Source organism: Microcaecilia unicolor, chromosome 7 (genome assembly GCF_901765095.1).
Source record: "Microcaecilia unicolor chromosome 7, aMicUni1.1, whole genome shotgun sequence".
Classification (NCBI taxonomy): domain Eukaryota; kingdom Metazoa; phylum Chordata; class Amphibia; order Gymnophiona; family Siphonopidae; genus Microcaecilia; species Microcaecilia unicolor.
In genome coordinates, this window is record NC_044037.1 from 302,607,702 (window position 1) to 302,620,837 (window position 13,136).

At 43.2% G+C, this 13,136-nt stretch overlaps 1 protein-coding gene across 1 annotated transcript in view; it reads left to right on the forward strand.

Moving 5' to 3' along the window:
• Window positions 1–13,136, forward strand: part of LOC115475147 (ciliogenesis-associated TTC17-interacting protein-like) — a 102,224-nt gene that overhangs the window by 38,375 nt on the left and 50,713 nt on the right. Inside the window, exons 3-5 of the mRNA XM_030210887.1 lie at window positions 1,683–1,751; window positions 8,203–8,271; window positions 11,566–11,805. Of these exons, the coding sequence (XP_030066747.1) occupies window positions 1,683–1,751; window positions 8,203–8,271; window positions 11,566–11,805 (378 nt within the window). The remainder of the gene's footprint in view (window positions 1–1,682; window positions 1,752–8,202; window positions 8,272–11,565; window positions 11,806–13,136) is intronic.

Below are 13,136 nucleotides of genomic sequence, written 5' to 3' on the forward strand. Positions count from 1 at the left end.
TTCTTATGTGGTGCTGGATTTCCACCTTAACCAGTCAATTATTCTACTAACATTTTCCCAAAGCCTCATGCCCATCCTGGTAAAAGCATTCTGCATACCTTGGACTGCATATGAGCTTTAGTCTTCTATCTAGAGCGTACTAAAGCCCATGGATAGTCCACCCAGATTTTTGTTTCTTTTGATCCAAACAGAATGGAGGCAGCCATTAGTAAACACACCTTGTCTAACTGGCTAGCAGATTGCATTTCCTTTGCTTATGCTCAGGCTGGGCTGACTCGAAGGCCATGTCTTGACTGTGTTGGTAAGTCACTTGAGATCAGCCTCCATTGAGGAGATTTGCAAAACTACAACATTGTCTTCTGTCCACACCACATCTCACTACTGCCTACAGCAAGATTCTCAACATGACAGTTGGTTCGATCATACAGCTCTGTAAAGTTTCTTTGGGGTCTAGAATCCAACTCTACCCTCTTAGACCCATTTTTCTTCTGTTCCAGGCTGCGCTTTCACAACAAAGCCGTATATAAGTTTAGGTTGATTGTTTTTTTTGATTGGTCTTGCTCTTGCAAGTCACTATTGACCCTTGGTTGTTGTTTTTGGTAAGCCTTGTAGCTAGAGATTCCCATATATACAATGTCTTGCTTGTCCTCGGAGAAAGCGACGTTACCTTTAGCATGTGTTCTCTGAGGTCAACAGGACATGTTTTGTTTTCTCATATCTCCTCCCTCCTCCCCTAGGATTTGCATTTTGTGTGCTTTATTACTGGTTTTGAGCGCAATCTACTAGCTGGTCCCACACGCTCACATTGGGCGGGAAGCCACCTGCACACATGTGGTACGGTGCCGCCAAAGGCTTTGAGATTTTTCCTTGAGTGTTGGGCTGTGTCAATGCCAGGGCTCCATTGGATGACGTCACACGTATGTGAGACTACATGTCCTTCTGTCCTTGGAGAGCACCTGCTACAAGTGAGTAACTTTGCTGTACTTGGATTACCTGCTTATATATTTTGGTCTCTACAAGTTGTCCAGAACTCTGCAGTTTGCTTACTTACACACTACTAATTTTGGTCATATTACACCTATTTTTGCATCTTTACATTCAGTTGGCCCTACATACATCTGGAGTGGGAGGGAGGGGGGTCGAGGGAAGGAGGAGGGAGCAGGGATTCAGAGTAGCAGAAGGCATAACCTGTTGCGGATCTTGTCTGATATTCAGCTGGGGCCCACATAAATGTCTTATATGAGTCCTGGCTAAATATCAACTGGGACCTGCATAAGCCCCGGTAGCTTCCTTAACCAAATTTAGCCCCAGATATTGAATACCGGTGCTTGAATATCCGGGGCTGATTCTACCCATGGTAGTCAGCATTTAAAATATCAGCTGGCCGCTTTTTACTTCTTGGGAACCCCCGGCCTGCACAGAATATACCCCCTACCACTTGTTGGAGACTGAGAACATACTGGTAGGCTTGAGGCTGCACAGAATATTAGATAGAGTGATGTAATAATCCAGTAGTTCTTAGTCTCTACACACTGGAAGGAGAGCATATTATACCCAAGTATCTGGAGGGAGAATGAGGAAGAGCTGGTTTATGCATCGTCTGAAACACAAACAGTACTTTTAAAATAAGTACAATAACGTTCTAATCAATATTACTCTTCTTTCTTATAATCGATGATCAGAGGAGAAAACAGAGACAATGGCTGAAGAACCCAAGACATCAGATGAACAGAACGCCAGTGAGGAGGCTGGTAAGTGGTCCTAAACTTTGTTCAATATTTACTGTCAATACCTCATATAATTCCAGCACTGAAACCAACGTGTGACTCTGCTAATGCATCGAAACACAGAAAATGATAGCAGATAAAGACCACAATTCAAAGGAAGGGACCAATTGGATCAATATGACACTTGCTTTGTAACATTGTGGTTGTTTTAACACAGCAGCTGTGTTTTGGTACTATGATGTTTTCTAAACCCTATTTGATGTGGTTGGAATACATTAAATTTATCTATAAAGTCAGTGGGGCTGATATTAAGCTGGTGGGAGGTATCCTGTATAAGTGTCATTCTTACTACTGGGCCATTTCATACTGGGCCATTTCCGGTGACCGGCATTGAATTTCCAGTTTCATGTTTGGCCGCTGGAACTTAGCCAGTTAAGCCGATATTCAGCGCTAACCAGTTAATTTCCAACAGTTAAAGATAGAACTGCTATTTACGCAATTAACCCGATGCTGAATATCGGCGCTAACCGGCTATAAGCCACCAAGCACTAACCGCAATTTATGGATCGTCCTGGAAAGAGAAGATGGAACCTGTATCCACACGGGGGTTATCTACAGACCTCCTGCACAAACGGAGAAGTTAGACAAGGATCTGATAGAAGATATTCAAAAGATTGGTATGAAAGGGGAGGTGCTACTGTTGGGAGATTTCAATTTGTCTGACGTGGATTGGAACGTCCCGTCTGCGGAATCGGAAAGAAGTAGGGAGATTGTGGATGTCTGTCAAAGTGCCTTGCTCAGACAAATGATGACGGAACCCACGAGGGAAGGGTCGATGCTGGATCTAGTGCTCACTAATAGAGGTAGTGTTTCCGATATCCGGGTGGGTGCCCACCTATGTAATGGTGATCATCACACCATATGGCTTGATATAAGGAAGATGGCGGAGTGCGGACATACTGATCTTGATAAAATGGGGGAATACCTGAAGACGGAGCTGTTGGCGTGGGAAGGCATAGGAGAAGTGGAAAAACAGTGGTCCAAGCTAAAGGCTGCTATAAATATGGTGACTGATATTTTTGTGAGGAAAGTAAACAAAAACAAGAGAAGCAGGAAGCCTATATGGTTCTCCAAACAAGTACTTGAAAAAAGGGATTAGACGGTTTCCTAAAGAACAAGTCCATAAACCACTACTAAATGGACTTGGGGAAAAATCCACAATTCCAGGAATAACATGTATAGAATGTTTGTACGTTTGGGAAGCTTGCCAGGTGCCCTTGGCCTGGATTGGCCGCTGTCGTGGACAGGATGCTGGGCTCGATGGACCCTTGGTCTTTTCCCAGTGTGGCATTACTTATGTACTTAGGTACTAAATAAGAGCAAAAAAGGCTTTGTTCAAGAAATACTTGCTTATTTCCGATCTGACGAAGAAGGTCAACCTTCGAAAGCTAATCAAGAAATGTATTAAGTTATGTCCATTAAAAAAGGTATCATCTTATTTTCTTTTCTATGTTTTATTTTGTTTGATTTCTATTGATAACCTTCAAGAAATACAAAATGACGCAACAAGAGGATCACGGAAAAGATTATTGGATTAAACTCAAAGAAGTGAAGAGGGAAATACAGCTAGCGAAACCGCGAGCCAAAGAAAAAATGGCTAAAGATGTAAAGAGAGGTGACAAGGCCTTTTTCAGATATATTGGAGAAAGGAGAAGAGATAGGAATGGAATTGTGAAACTGAAAGATAATGAGAATGGCTAGAGTGATGAAGATAAAGCGAATGTGCTAAACAATTATTTCTCTTCAGTGTTCACGGAGGAAAATCCTGGAGAAGGACCGCGGTTGGCTGCCGAGGGAACTTCTGGGAATGGAGTGGATACTGCGCCGTTTATGGAAGAAAGAGTTTATAAACAGCTGGAGAATCTAAAGGTGAACAAAGCTATGGGGCCGGATGGGATACATCCCAAGATACTGAAGGAGCCCAGAGAGGTCCAGGTGGGACCTCTTAAAGATTTATTTAACAGATCTTTACAGACGGGAGAGGTTCTGCGAGATAGGAGACGAGTGGATGTGGTCCCTCTTCACAAAAGTGGAGACAGGGAAGAAGTGGGAAACTACAGACCGGTAAGTCTCACGTCGGTGGTAGGAAAAATAATGGAGTCACTGCTGAAAGAAAGGATAGTTAACTTTCTAGAAACCGACGGGTTACAGGACCCGAGGCAACATGGCTTTACCAAAGGAAAATCTTGCCAAACGAATCTTATTGACTTTTTTGACTGGGTGACAAAAGAACTGGATGAAGGACGTGTGCTAGATGTAATCTACTTGGATTTCAGCAAAGCCTTTGAAACGGTCCCCCACAGAAGACTCGTGAATAAGCTGAAAGGATTGAACTTAGGACCGAAAGTGGTGAACTGGATAAGAAACTGGTTGACCGACAGGTGGCAGAGGGTGGTGGTAAATGGAATCCGCTCGGAGGAAAGGAAGGTGAGCAGTGGAGTTCCTCAGGGGTCGGTGCTGGGGCCTATTCTGTTTAATATATTTGTGGGAGATATTGCTGAAGGGTTGGAAGGAAAGGTGTGCCTTTTTGTGGATTACACGAAAATAGCCAATAGAGGGGATACCCTGGAGGGCGTAGAAATGATGAGAAGGGATCTCCGAACGTTAGAAGAATGGTCGAGGGTCTGGCAGTTAAAATTTAATATGCAGTGAGTATCCTTACTGTGTGTTTTATTATTAATTTTTTTTACCTTTACCAACAGTGCTCAGTAATCACATATTACTCCGGTCTGATGTGGTCAGTAATATGTTATACCCCACATCATTGCACAGCATCCTTCCCTACCTCCTTTCAAGCTCAATTCTAATTTTTTGTACCTAAATGTATTCTCATTTATTTTTAAGCATGCTTCTAGTTGCTTCCTGACTAGTAAGCAGGAAGCAACTAGGAAGCATGCTCATAGGGCCTGACTGCAAAGACATACATAAACTCTACCAACCCGTGAATAAATTAACAGACACCACACCGGTGACCACAACCAGCACAGACATACCATCAGCAGACAACCTTGCCAAATACTTCAATGAGAAAATTATAAAACTACGATCCACGTTACCACTCAATACCACAGATCACGAAAAATTTATGGACTGCTTGGACCCAACTCCCAGTGAATACCCAGCAGATCGCACATGGAATAACTTCGATCTGTTGACCGAAGAAACCATTAAACAAGAATCAATAAATTCTCCAAAACTCACTCCAAACTGGATATTTGTCCCAGCGACCTCATAAGGCTCGCCCCCAATCATTTCATAACTGACCTGACGTCGGACATGAATTACATGTTGCAACACGGACTATTCCCCAAGGACAAAGGAAATATACTACTTACCCCCATACCCAAAGACCTAAAGAAAAAATTAAACGACACAACCAACTATCGACCAGTAGCATCAATCCCCATGATAGTCAAACTAATGGAAAGTATGGTAACCAAACAACTTACCAAGTACCTGAACAAATTCACCATACTGCACGAATCACAGTCAGGATTTCAATCCAATCATAGCACTGAAACAGTGCTAACCACTCTCATAACCAAATTCAAACAATTAATTGCAACGGGAAACAATGTGCTCCTCCTACAATTTGACATGTCCAGTGCGTTCGACATGGTCAGCCACCAAATACTCTCAAACATCCTGGACTATTTCGGGATTGGAGGAAACGTACTTAGATGGTTCGAGGGCTTCCTAACAGCAAGAACCTATCAAGTGATATCAAATTCAAAAACATCAACACCATGGAAACCTGAATGTGGAGTACCACAAGGATCACCGCTCTCGCCGACTCTTTTTAACTTAATGATGATACCATTAGCCAAATCGCTATCCAACCAAGGACTTAACCCATACATTTATGCAGATGATGTCACGATATACATTCCGTTCAAAAAAGATATAACCGAAATCACAAACGAAATCACACAAAGCCTCCAAATAATGAACTCATGAGCGGACGCATTCCAACTAAAGCTGAACGCAAAAAAACACAATGTTTCATCCTGTCCTCACAATATAACACAAACAAACCCAATACCATAAACACCCCAGATTACACCCTCCCGGTCTCAAACAGCTTAAAAATTTTGGGAGTCACAATCGACCGAAATCTCACATTTGAAGATCATGCGAAAAATACAACAAAAAAATGTTCTGCTCAATGTGGAAACTTAAAAGAATCAAACCTTTCTTCCCAAGGGAAGTATTCCGCAGCCTAGTACAATCAATGGTGTTAAGCCATCTAGACTACTGCAATGCCATTTATGCTGGATGTAAAGAACAAATCATCAAACCGCTCAAAATACAGCAGCCAGACTCATATTTGGGAAAGAGAAATACGAAAGCGCCAAACCCCTAAGAGAGAAACTACACTGGCTCCCACTAAAAGAACGAATTGCGCTCAAAGTCTGCACCCGTGTCCACAAAATCGTTCACGGGGAAGTCCCAAACTATATGTCAGACCTTATAGATTTGCCTACTAGGAATACAAAAAGATCAGCACGTACATTCCTCAATCTCCATTACCCTAACTGCAGAGGGCTAAAATATAAATCCACATACGCGACCAGTTTCTCATACATCTGCACGCAGCTTTGGAACGCACTACCGAAGGCAATAAAAACAACGCAAGACCTAACTATCTTCCGAAGGCTACTGAAAACAGATCTGGTCAAGAAGGCATACCATAAACATCCAGCTTAAATACTAAATAATAAGACTTTACACGACATAGACATAACCGGAATCCTATCACTTGACTGATTAACCTCTTTGCCATTAATAAATAAGCATTACCACTCCAAACTTTATGTCGAATATGGTCACTCCATAGCCGACGATCCAAAGTATGATACAACCCAATTTCTTACTCAGGAACTTTCATGTATTAGCATAATGTATTCTTCCTTACCATGTATTGCACATGATATATATGTTATGCTAAACGTGTGTTACCATGTATGTATGCAACTTAACGCATTACCACTTGTAATCTGTTATCCGGAAATGGCAACCGCCATTACGGCAAATGTAAGCCACATTGAGCCTGCAAATTGGTGGGAAAATGTGGGATACAAATGCTACAAATAAATAAATATTGTGAACTTTTATGGTTACTCGCGCCTTGACACAGCGTTATTTGCGAAACCTTGGCCAAAGTCGGTGTGTTTGACCGATGACCCACTTGCTGCTTTCTGTCTGCACTTGGAAGCTAAGTTACTCTTTTGAATTTCACATGCTGCCCCATTACGTCCTCCAGGTTTATCGTGAAGTCCGTAAGTTTCTCCGACTCGTCTGCTTGAAATACCATTTCCGACACCGGTATCCCACCCACGTACTTGAATCTTCACTACTCAGCCTGCTGTGGCATCAAGTATAAAACCGCCTATGCATCCACCTTTCCTTATGTTAGCGCTCACTCGTGGAAAGGATTACCAAAATCTGTAAAATCTATTCAAGATCATTTGGCCTTCAGAAAATCTCTAAAGACCCTATTATTTGGGGAAAGCTTACGCTACAGACCCGCCTGGCATCTCTAACTTCTGAACTGCTGCAGTCGCTACGACATATTGAACTCTATTATTCTTTCTCCTTTTCCTCTCCTTTGCTGTTACTCGCTAATCTCTTTACTTCATTGATTTTGATTGTTTGCTGAATTAATGTATGTTTTTGCAGACTGATGTAAGCCACATTGAGCCTGCCCATGGGTGGGAAAATGTGGGATATAAATACTATAAATAAATAAATATATTTTGATCTCTCTGCAGTTTGCTTACTTACACACTACTAATTTTGGTCATATTACACCTATTTTTGTATCTTTACATTCAGTTGGCCCTACATACATCCGGAGTGGGAGGGAGGGGGGTCGAGGGAAGGAGGAGGGAGCAGGGATTCAGAGTAGCAGAAGGCATAACCTGTTGCGGATCTTGTCTGATATTCAGCTGGGGCCCACATAAATGTCTTATATGAGTCCTGGCTAAATATCAACTGGGACCTGCATAAGCCCCGGTAGCTTCCTTAACCAGATTTAGCCACAGATATTGAATACCGGTGCTTGAATATCCGGGGCTAATTCTGTCCATGGTAGTCAGCATTTAAAATATCAGCTGGCCGCTTTTTACTACTTGGGAACCCCCGGCCTGCACAGAATATACCCCCTACCACTTGTTGGAGACTGAGAACGTACTGGTAGGCTTGAGGCTGCACAGAATATTAGATAGAGTGATGTAATAATCCAGTAGTTCTTAGTCTCTACACACTGGAAGGAGAGCATATTATACCCAAGTATCTGGAGGGAGAATGAGGAAGAGCTGGTTTATGCATCGTCTGAAACACAAACAGTACTTTTAAAATAAGTACAATAACGTTCTAATCAAAATTACTCTTCTTTCTTATAATCGATGATCAGAGGAGAAAACAGAGACAATGGCTGAAGAACCCAAGACATCAGATGAACAGAACGCCAGTGAGGAGGCTGGTAAGTGGTCCTAAACTTTGTTCAATATTTACTGTCAATACCTCATATAATTCCAGCACTGAAGCCAACGTGTGACTCTGCTAATGCATCGAAAGACAGAAACAGAGAAAATGATAGCAGATAAAGGACACAATTCAAAGGAAGGGACCAATTGGATCAATATGACACTTGCTTTGTAACATTGTGGTTGTTTGAACACAGCAGCTCTGTTTTCCAGCAGGACTGTGGCGGTTTCACAGAGGCTCCTGAGGAAGGCCTTACAGCCGAAACACATTTGGTATTGAATCTTGATTCTGCCAATCAAAATCTGCTTTTACACCTTGGTATTATGGTTAACATTTTTCGTTACCTTCTCTGTGTCTGGCATTCTTCAATTCTGCGGAGGATTGTTCTTATTTTGTCTTCCTATCTAGTGTACCTATCCATACCATCACCTAATCTCTACTGTCCTTAGAGATTACTACTACTACTTATCATTTCTAAAGCGCTACTAGACATACGCAGCGCTGTAGATTTGAACATGAAGAGACAGTCCCTGCTCGACAGAGCTTACAATCTAATTAGGACAGGCAAGCTTGTCTCTACCCTTCTACGCCCTGATCGTGACTGAATAGATAGGGATGGGCTGGAGTATAAATTTTAAGGGGCTTCGACGTTAGCTTCACAACTTTTAGTACAAGAACAGTCCTGAGCAGACTTTTACAGTCTGTTCCCTGAGAATGGCAAGGACAAATCAAACTCTGGTATAGATATAAAGTATCACATACCCATGTATAATGAGTTTATCTTGTTGAGCAGACTGGATGGACAGGACAGGTCTTTATCTGCCATCATTTACTATGTTGCTATGTTACTCTTTGGGGTTCTACATTGAATGTTGCTACTAATTGGGATTCTGGAATCTTGTAACTCTTTAGGGTTCCAGAATCTTCAGAACTTTTAGTAACAAGAACAGACTGGGCAGACTTCTACGGTCTGTGCCCTGAGAAAGGCAAGGAAAATCAAACTCTGGTATACATATAAAGTATCACATATCTTGTAAAATGAGTTTATCTTGTTGGGCAGACTGGATGGACCGTACAGACTGGATGGATCTGCCGTCACTTACTATGTTACTATGTAAAGAAGTATTTGCTTAGATTACTCCTGAGTACAGCTCATTTCACCTTCATCCTATGTCCCTTCATTCTAGAGCTTCCTTTCAATTGAAAAAGGCCTGCCATTATCTGTGCATGCAGCCCCTGCAGTTCCAGTATGGATACCCCCGTGCATCTCACTCCCACCTTGCAACTGCCCTCTCTTCTATCCCACTTCTGAGGCCCTCAATCTTACCCAGTTTTACCAATGCACCTCACTCCTGCTCTGGAGCATAGTACAGCAATCACTGATGAAGGCAAGGGTCACTTTTGGTGTCGTTCACCCCCCTCTTCTGGCCTCAGATTTATAGATTGACCCTAAAGAATATCATGATGACCCCCTTCAAGGTTTGGGTGCCCAGGATGGTCATCCTGCTTGCCCACCCTTAGTGGTAGCCCCGGGGTAGGTAGGGGTGCGGGACGCGACATCCAGACACATCTCTACAAATGGTGCAGCTGTTCCAGTACAGTTACAGTTAATTAGAATTTGATGTACCCCTCAGCCACACACACAGCCCCCCCCCCAGTGTACCTTAGTCTTATCTGGAGCTTCCCACGGATTGCTATTGCACTCCACTCGTGTCCTTCAGCACTACCATTCTAGTTGAAATATCTATATACAGAACCTCACCAATGCTATTCACACCTTTGGGCAGCTGTTACTGCTGTCCTCATACAGAGATACCCCACCCTCCGTAGACAGCTTTACCAGTGCACCTCATTGCTGCCCTGTGACATTCCTGTTACTCCATTATTGAGCTTTTACGCCTGTCTTCCTAAAGGGCAGTTTTTTTTAAAAAGGAGAATTGTGTGCATGTCTGTGGGTACTTAGTATCTCTGTTTCTGAAAATGAATTTTCAAAGGGAAGCTCCCAATGATGTTGTTACCTTGTGAAAATTCAAGGTGGGCCACAGTCTAAATGCAAAGTCTGAGTAAATAATGCACAGGAACATAGGCGCCCAGTATAAGAGGCTTGGATAGGCTAAGCCTCCCCCCTGCTGCAGCAGAATGGATCAGCTGTGGAGTCCAGCTGCTCCCAGGGGATTAAATTGTTGATTTACCTCCATCCTCACAGCAGGAGCTGCAGTGAAAGCCCTCTAGCAGTTGTAGAAATTGGTTTATGGTTTGTTTACCTTACTGCTGGGAGAGCAGGGGGGGGGGGGTTGGCTGGAGGTGGCCTGGGTTGCCAGGGAGATATTTAACGAGGATGACTTCCTGACCTGCACTGAGGACAGATAGCAGCAGAATGGATACTGGGCCAACATGATCAGAAAAAGTCACCAGACAACAAAAGTAGAAAAGACCATTTTATTTTCATTATAGTGTTTGGAATATGTCCACTTTGAGAATCAGGTGCTCAACATTAAAAGTTTATATTTATTTACTTATTTATGGCATTTTATCCCACATTAAACATGAATTAGGGTGTTTTGTGGCTCTACATGAGAATTGTGATGATATGATCCCTTGTTTCATATTGTTGACGGTCTGCATTTTCCGTATGGGTGGTATATTGGTGTATTAGGTTCTGCCCAGTGTAATATTTATGGTACAGTAAGGTTCTGAGTGTGTTTTTGCACAACGTTGTGCATAGTGTTTTGCAGTTGAGCGATTGTGCTTAGAATATGCTTTGAGCAACCACTTTATTCTTTGACATATGATATATATCTAATATCTAAATTTAATAAAAGGTATTAATTGTGACTTTTATTTTTATTTATTTATTTTTTCTGCGTGTTATCAGACAATTATGGATTTAAGCTCCACCCCTAGCCCCACCCCCCAACCCGCCCCCTTTAGCCTCCCCAAACAGTTGGGCCACCGACCGCCTATGCACAGGAATTTGAAACAAAATTCATTCCTTTCCCCATGCTCATAGTCTGCCAACTCTATCTGTTCTCGGCCTTTCCTTTTTGCAGATCAGGTACTTTGAGATTCATTTTCAAAGCACTTAGACTTACAAAGTTACACAGGTTACTCTTGGTTCCTGTTGAATTTTCATTGAGGTTTTTTCCTGTTTGTGTTTTTGACCCTCTTTGAAAATGAGCACCTTTAACTACAGAGAGAGAGGGCAATTTTCAGCTGAAATTTAGTTGCTCAGGTAAAACCTTTTGAAAATTGCTCTCTCTCAGTTCTAATTTTTTCTCTTATGCCCAAGGACTGGAGGAGGAAACACTGACTGTGCCTGCGGAGCCTTTTGCCCAAGGACTGGAGGAGGAAACGCCGACTGTGCCTGAGGAGCCTTTTGCCCAGGGACTGGAGGAGGAAACACTGACTGTGCCTGCGGAGCCTTTTGCCCAAGGACTGGAGGAGGAAACGCCGACTGTGCCTGAGGAGCCTGAGGCATCAGTTCAACTGACAGCTAATCAGAATGCCATGGAGTTTCTCCGTAGTGTTGGTTAGTGCATCAGTCTCTGTTAACATTTACAGCCCAATCCCTCTCCTGTTCCACCTTGGAACCATCTTCTGAATCTTGTGGGTCTGGCTCTTTCCCTGGCAACTTTCAAAATCCTACTTAAAATCCCGTGCTGAGGGAGTGGGGGTGGAGAAAGAAACCACTACGCTTATGGGCGGGAGCAAGAGAAGATGCTGTTGGGGTGGAAAGAGGGGGAATGTGCTGACTGGTGAAGTGATGGAGGAGGAAAGAAAATGCCAGACACTGGGGAAAGAGGTGGAGAGTTTAATCCGTTAACATTAAAGAATACCAATTTGCAATTAAAATCCTCCTTCCCCCAAACCTCTCCCCTCTGTCTTCCTGTCCCCCTCCCAACCCCCTTCCCCAAACTACCCAACACAATCTTCCCAACCATCCCTCCCCCCCCCCAACCCTACCAAATTCCACACCATTCCCCGACTGAGGCATTGCAGTCAGGCAAACTAAGGAGAAGTGAGCACTACCAGTGCAAAGCCCACTGAATACCGCCCTCCCAACTCCCCCATACCCCACACAACACAACACACCCATATTTCCTCCCTCCCCACCACTCATTCATTCCAAAACACACCAACGCTACAAGCAACCATCAGCAACAACAAAGAACATCTTAAGGCTTAACCTAATGAACCTTCCAATGCCTTCAGCCCCCAGGAGGAATTAAAATGGCGCTAGTTGTCCAAAACAGTGCATCACTGCACATGTTCCTCATCACTGGTACTATTGGTGCGTCACAAACGCTTGTCACCCCAAACTTAATGCCACCTGGTGGGACACCAAGTTGAGCTTGTAGATGCAACCAAATTGCGAGCCTTCTCCGGGAGATTTTCATCCTGTAGAGCCGTCAACGCTGCTCAAGCATATCAGGATCTCTAAGGGAGTGATAGGGAGAGTAGATGGCATGGATGGGGCGACTGGATTGGCCATATGGTCCTTATCTGCCTACAGTTTTCTGTGTTTTGTGTTTAGTAGTTCCCCCAACCGTAAAAGCCAGGGCAAATGGGTAAAACCATCTGTAGCTGTAACCCGCATCTCGCAGGTATTGAGTGACACCCTGCAATTCCCTTCGTCTCTGGAGATAGGTCTTGACAGAGCTCTAGAGACACTCCTTTCCACTGATCGTCTTTCAGTTTCTGGGCATACTGAGTAGAGATGTGTGGTAGCCGTGTTAGTCCACTCTTAAAGGTTATCAATAGAAATCAAACAAAATAAAACATGGTAAAGAAAATAAGATGATACCTTTTTTATTGGACATAACAATACATTTCTTGATTAGCTTTCGAAGGTTGCCCTTC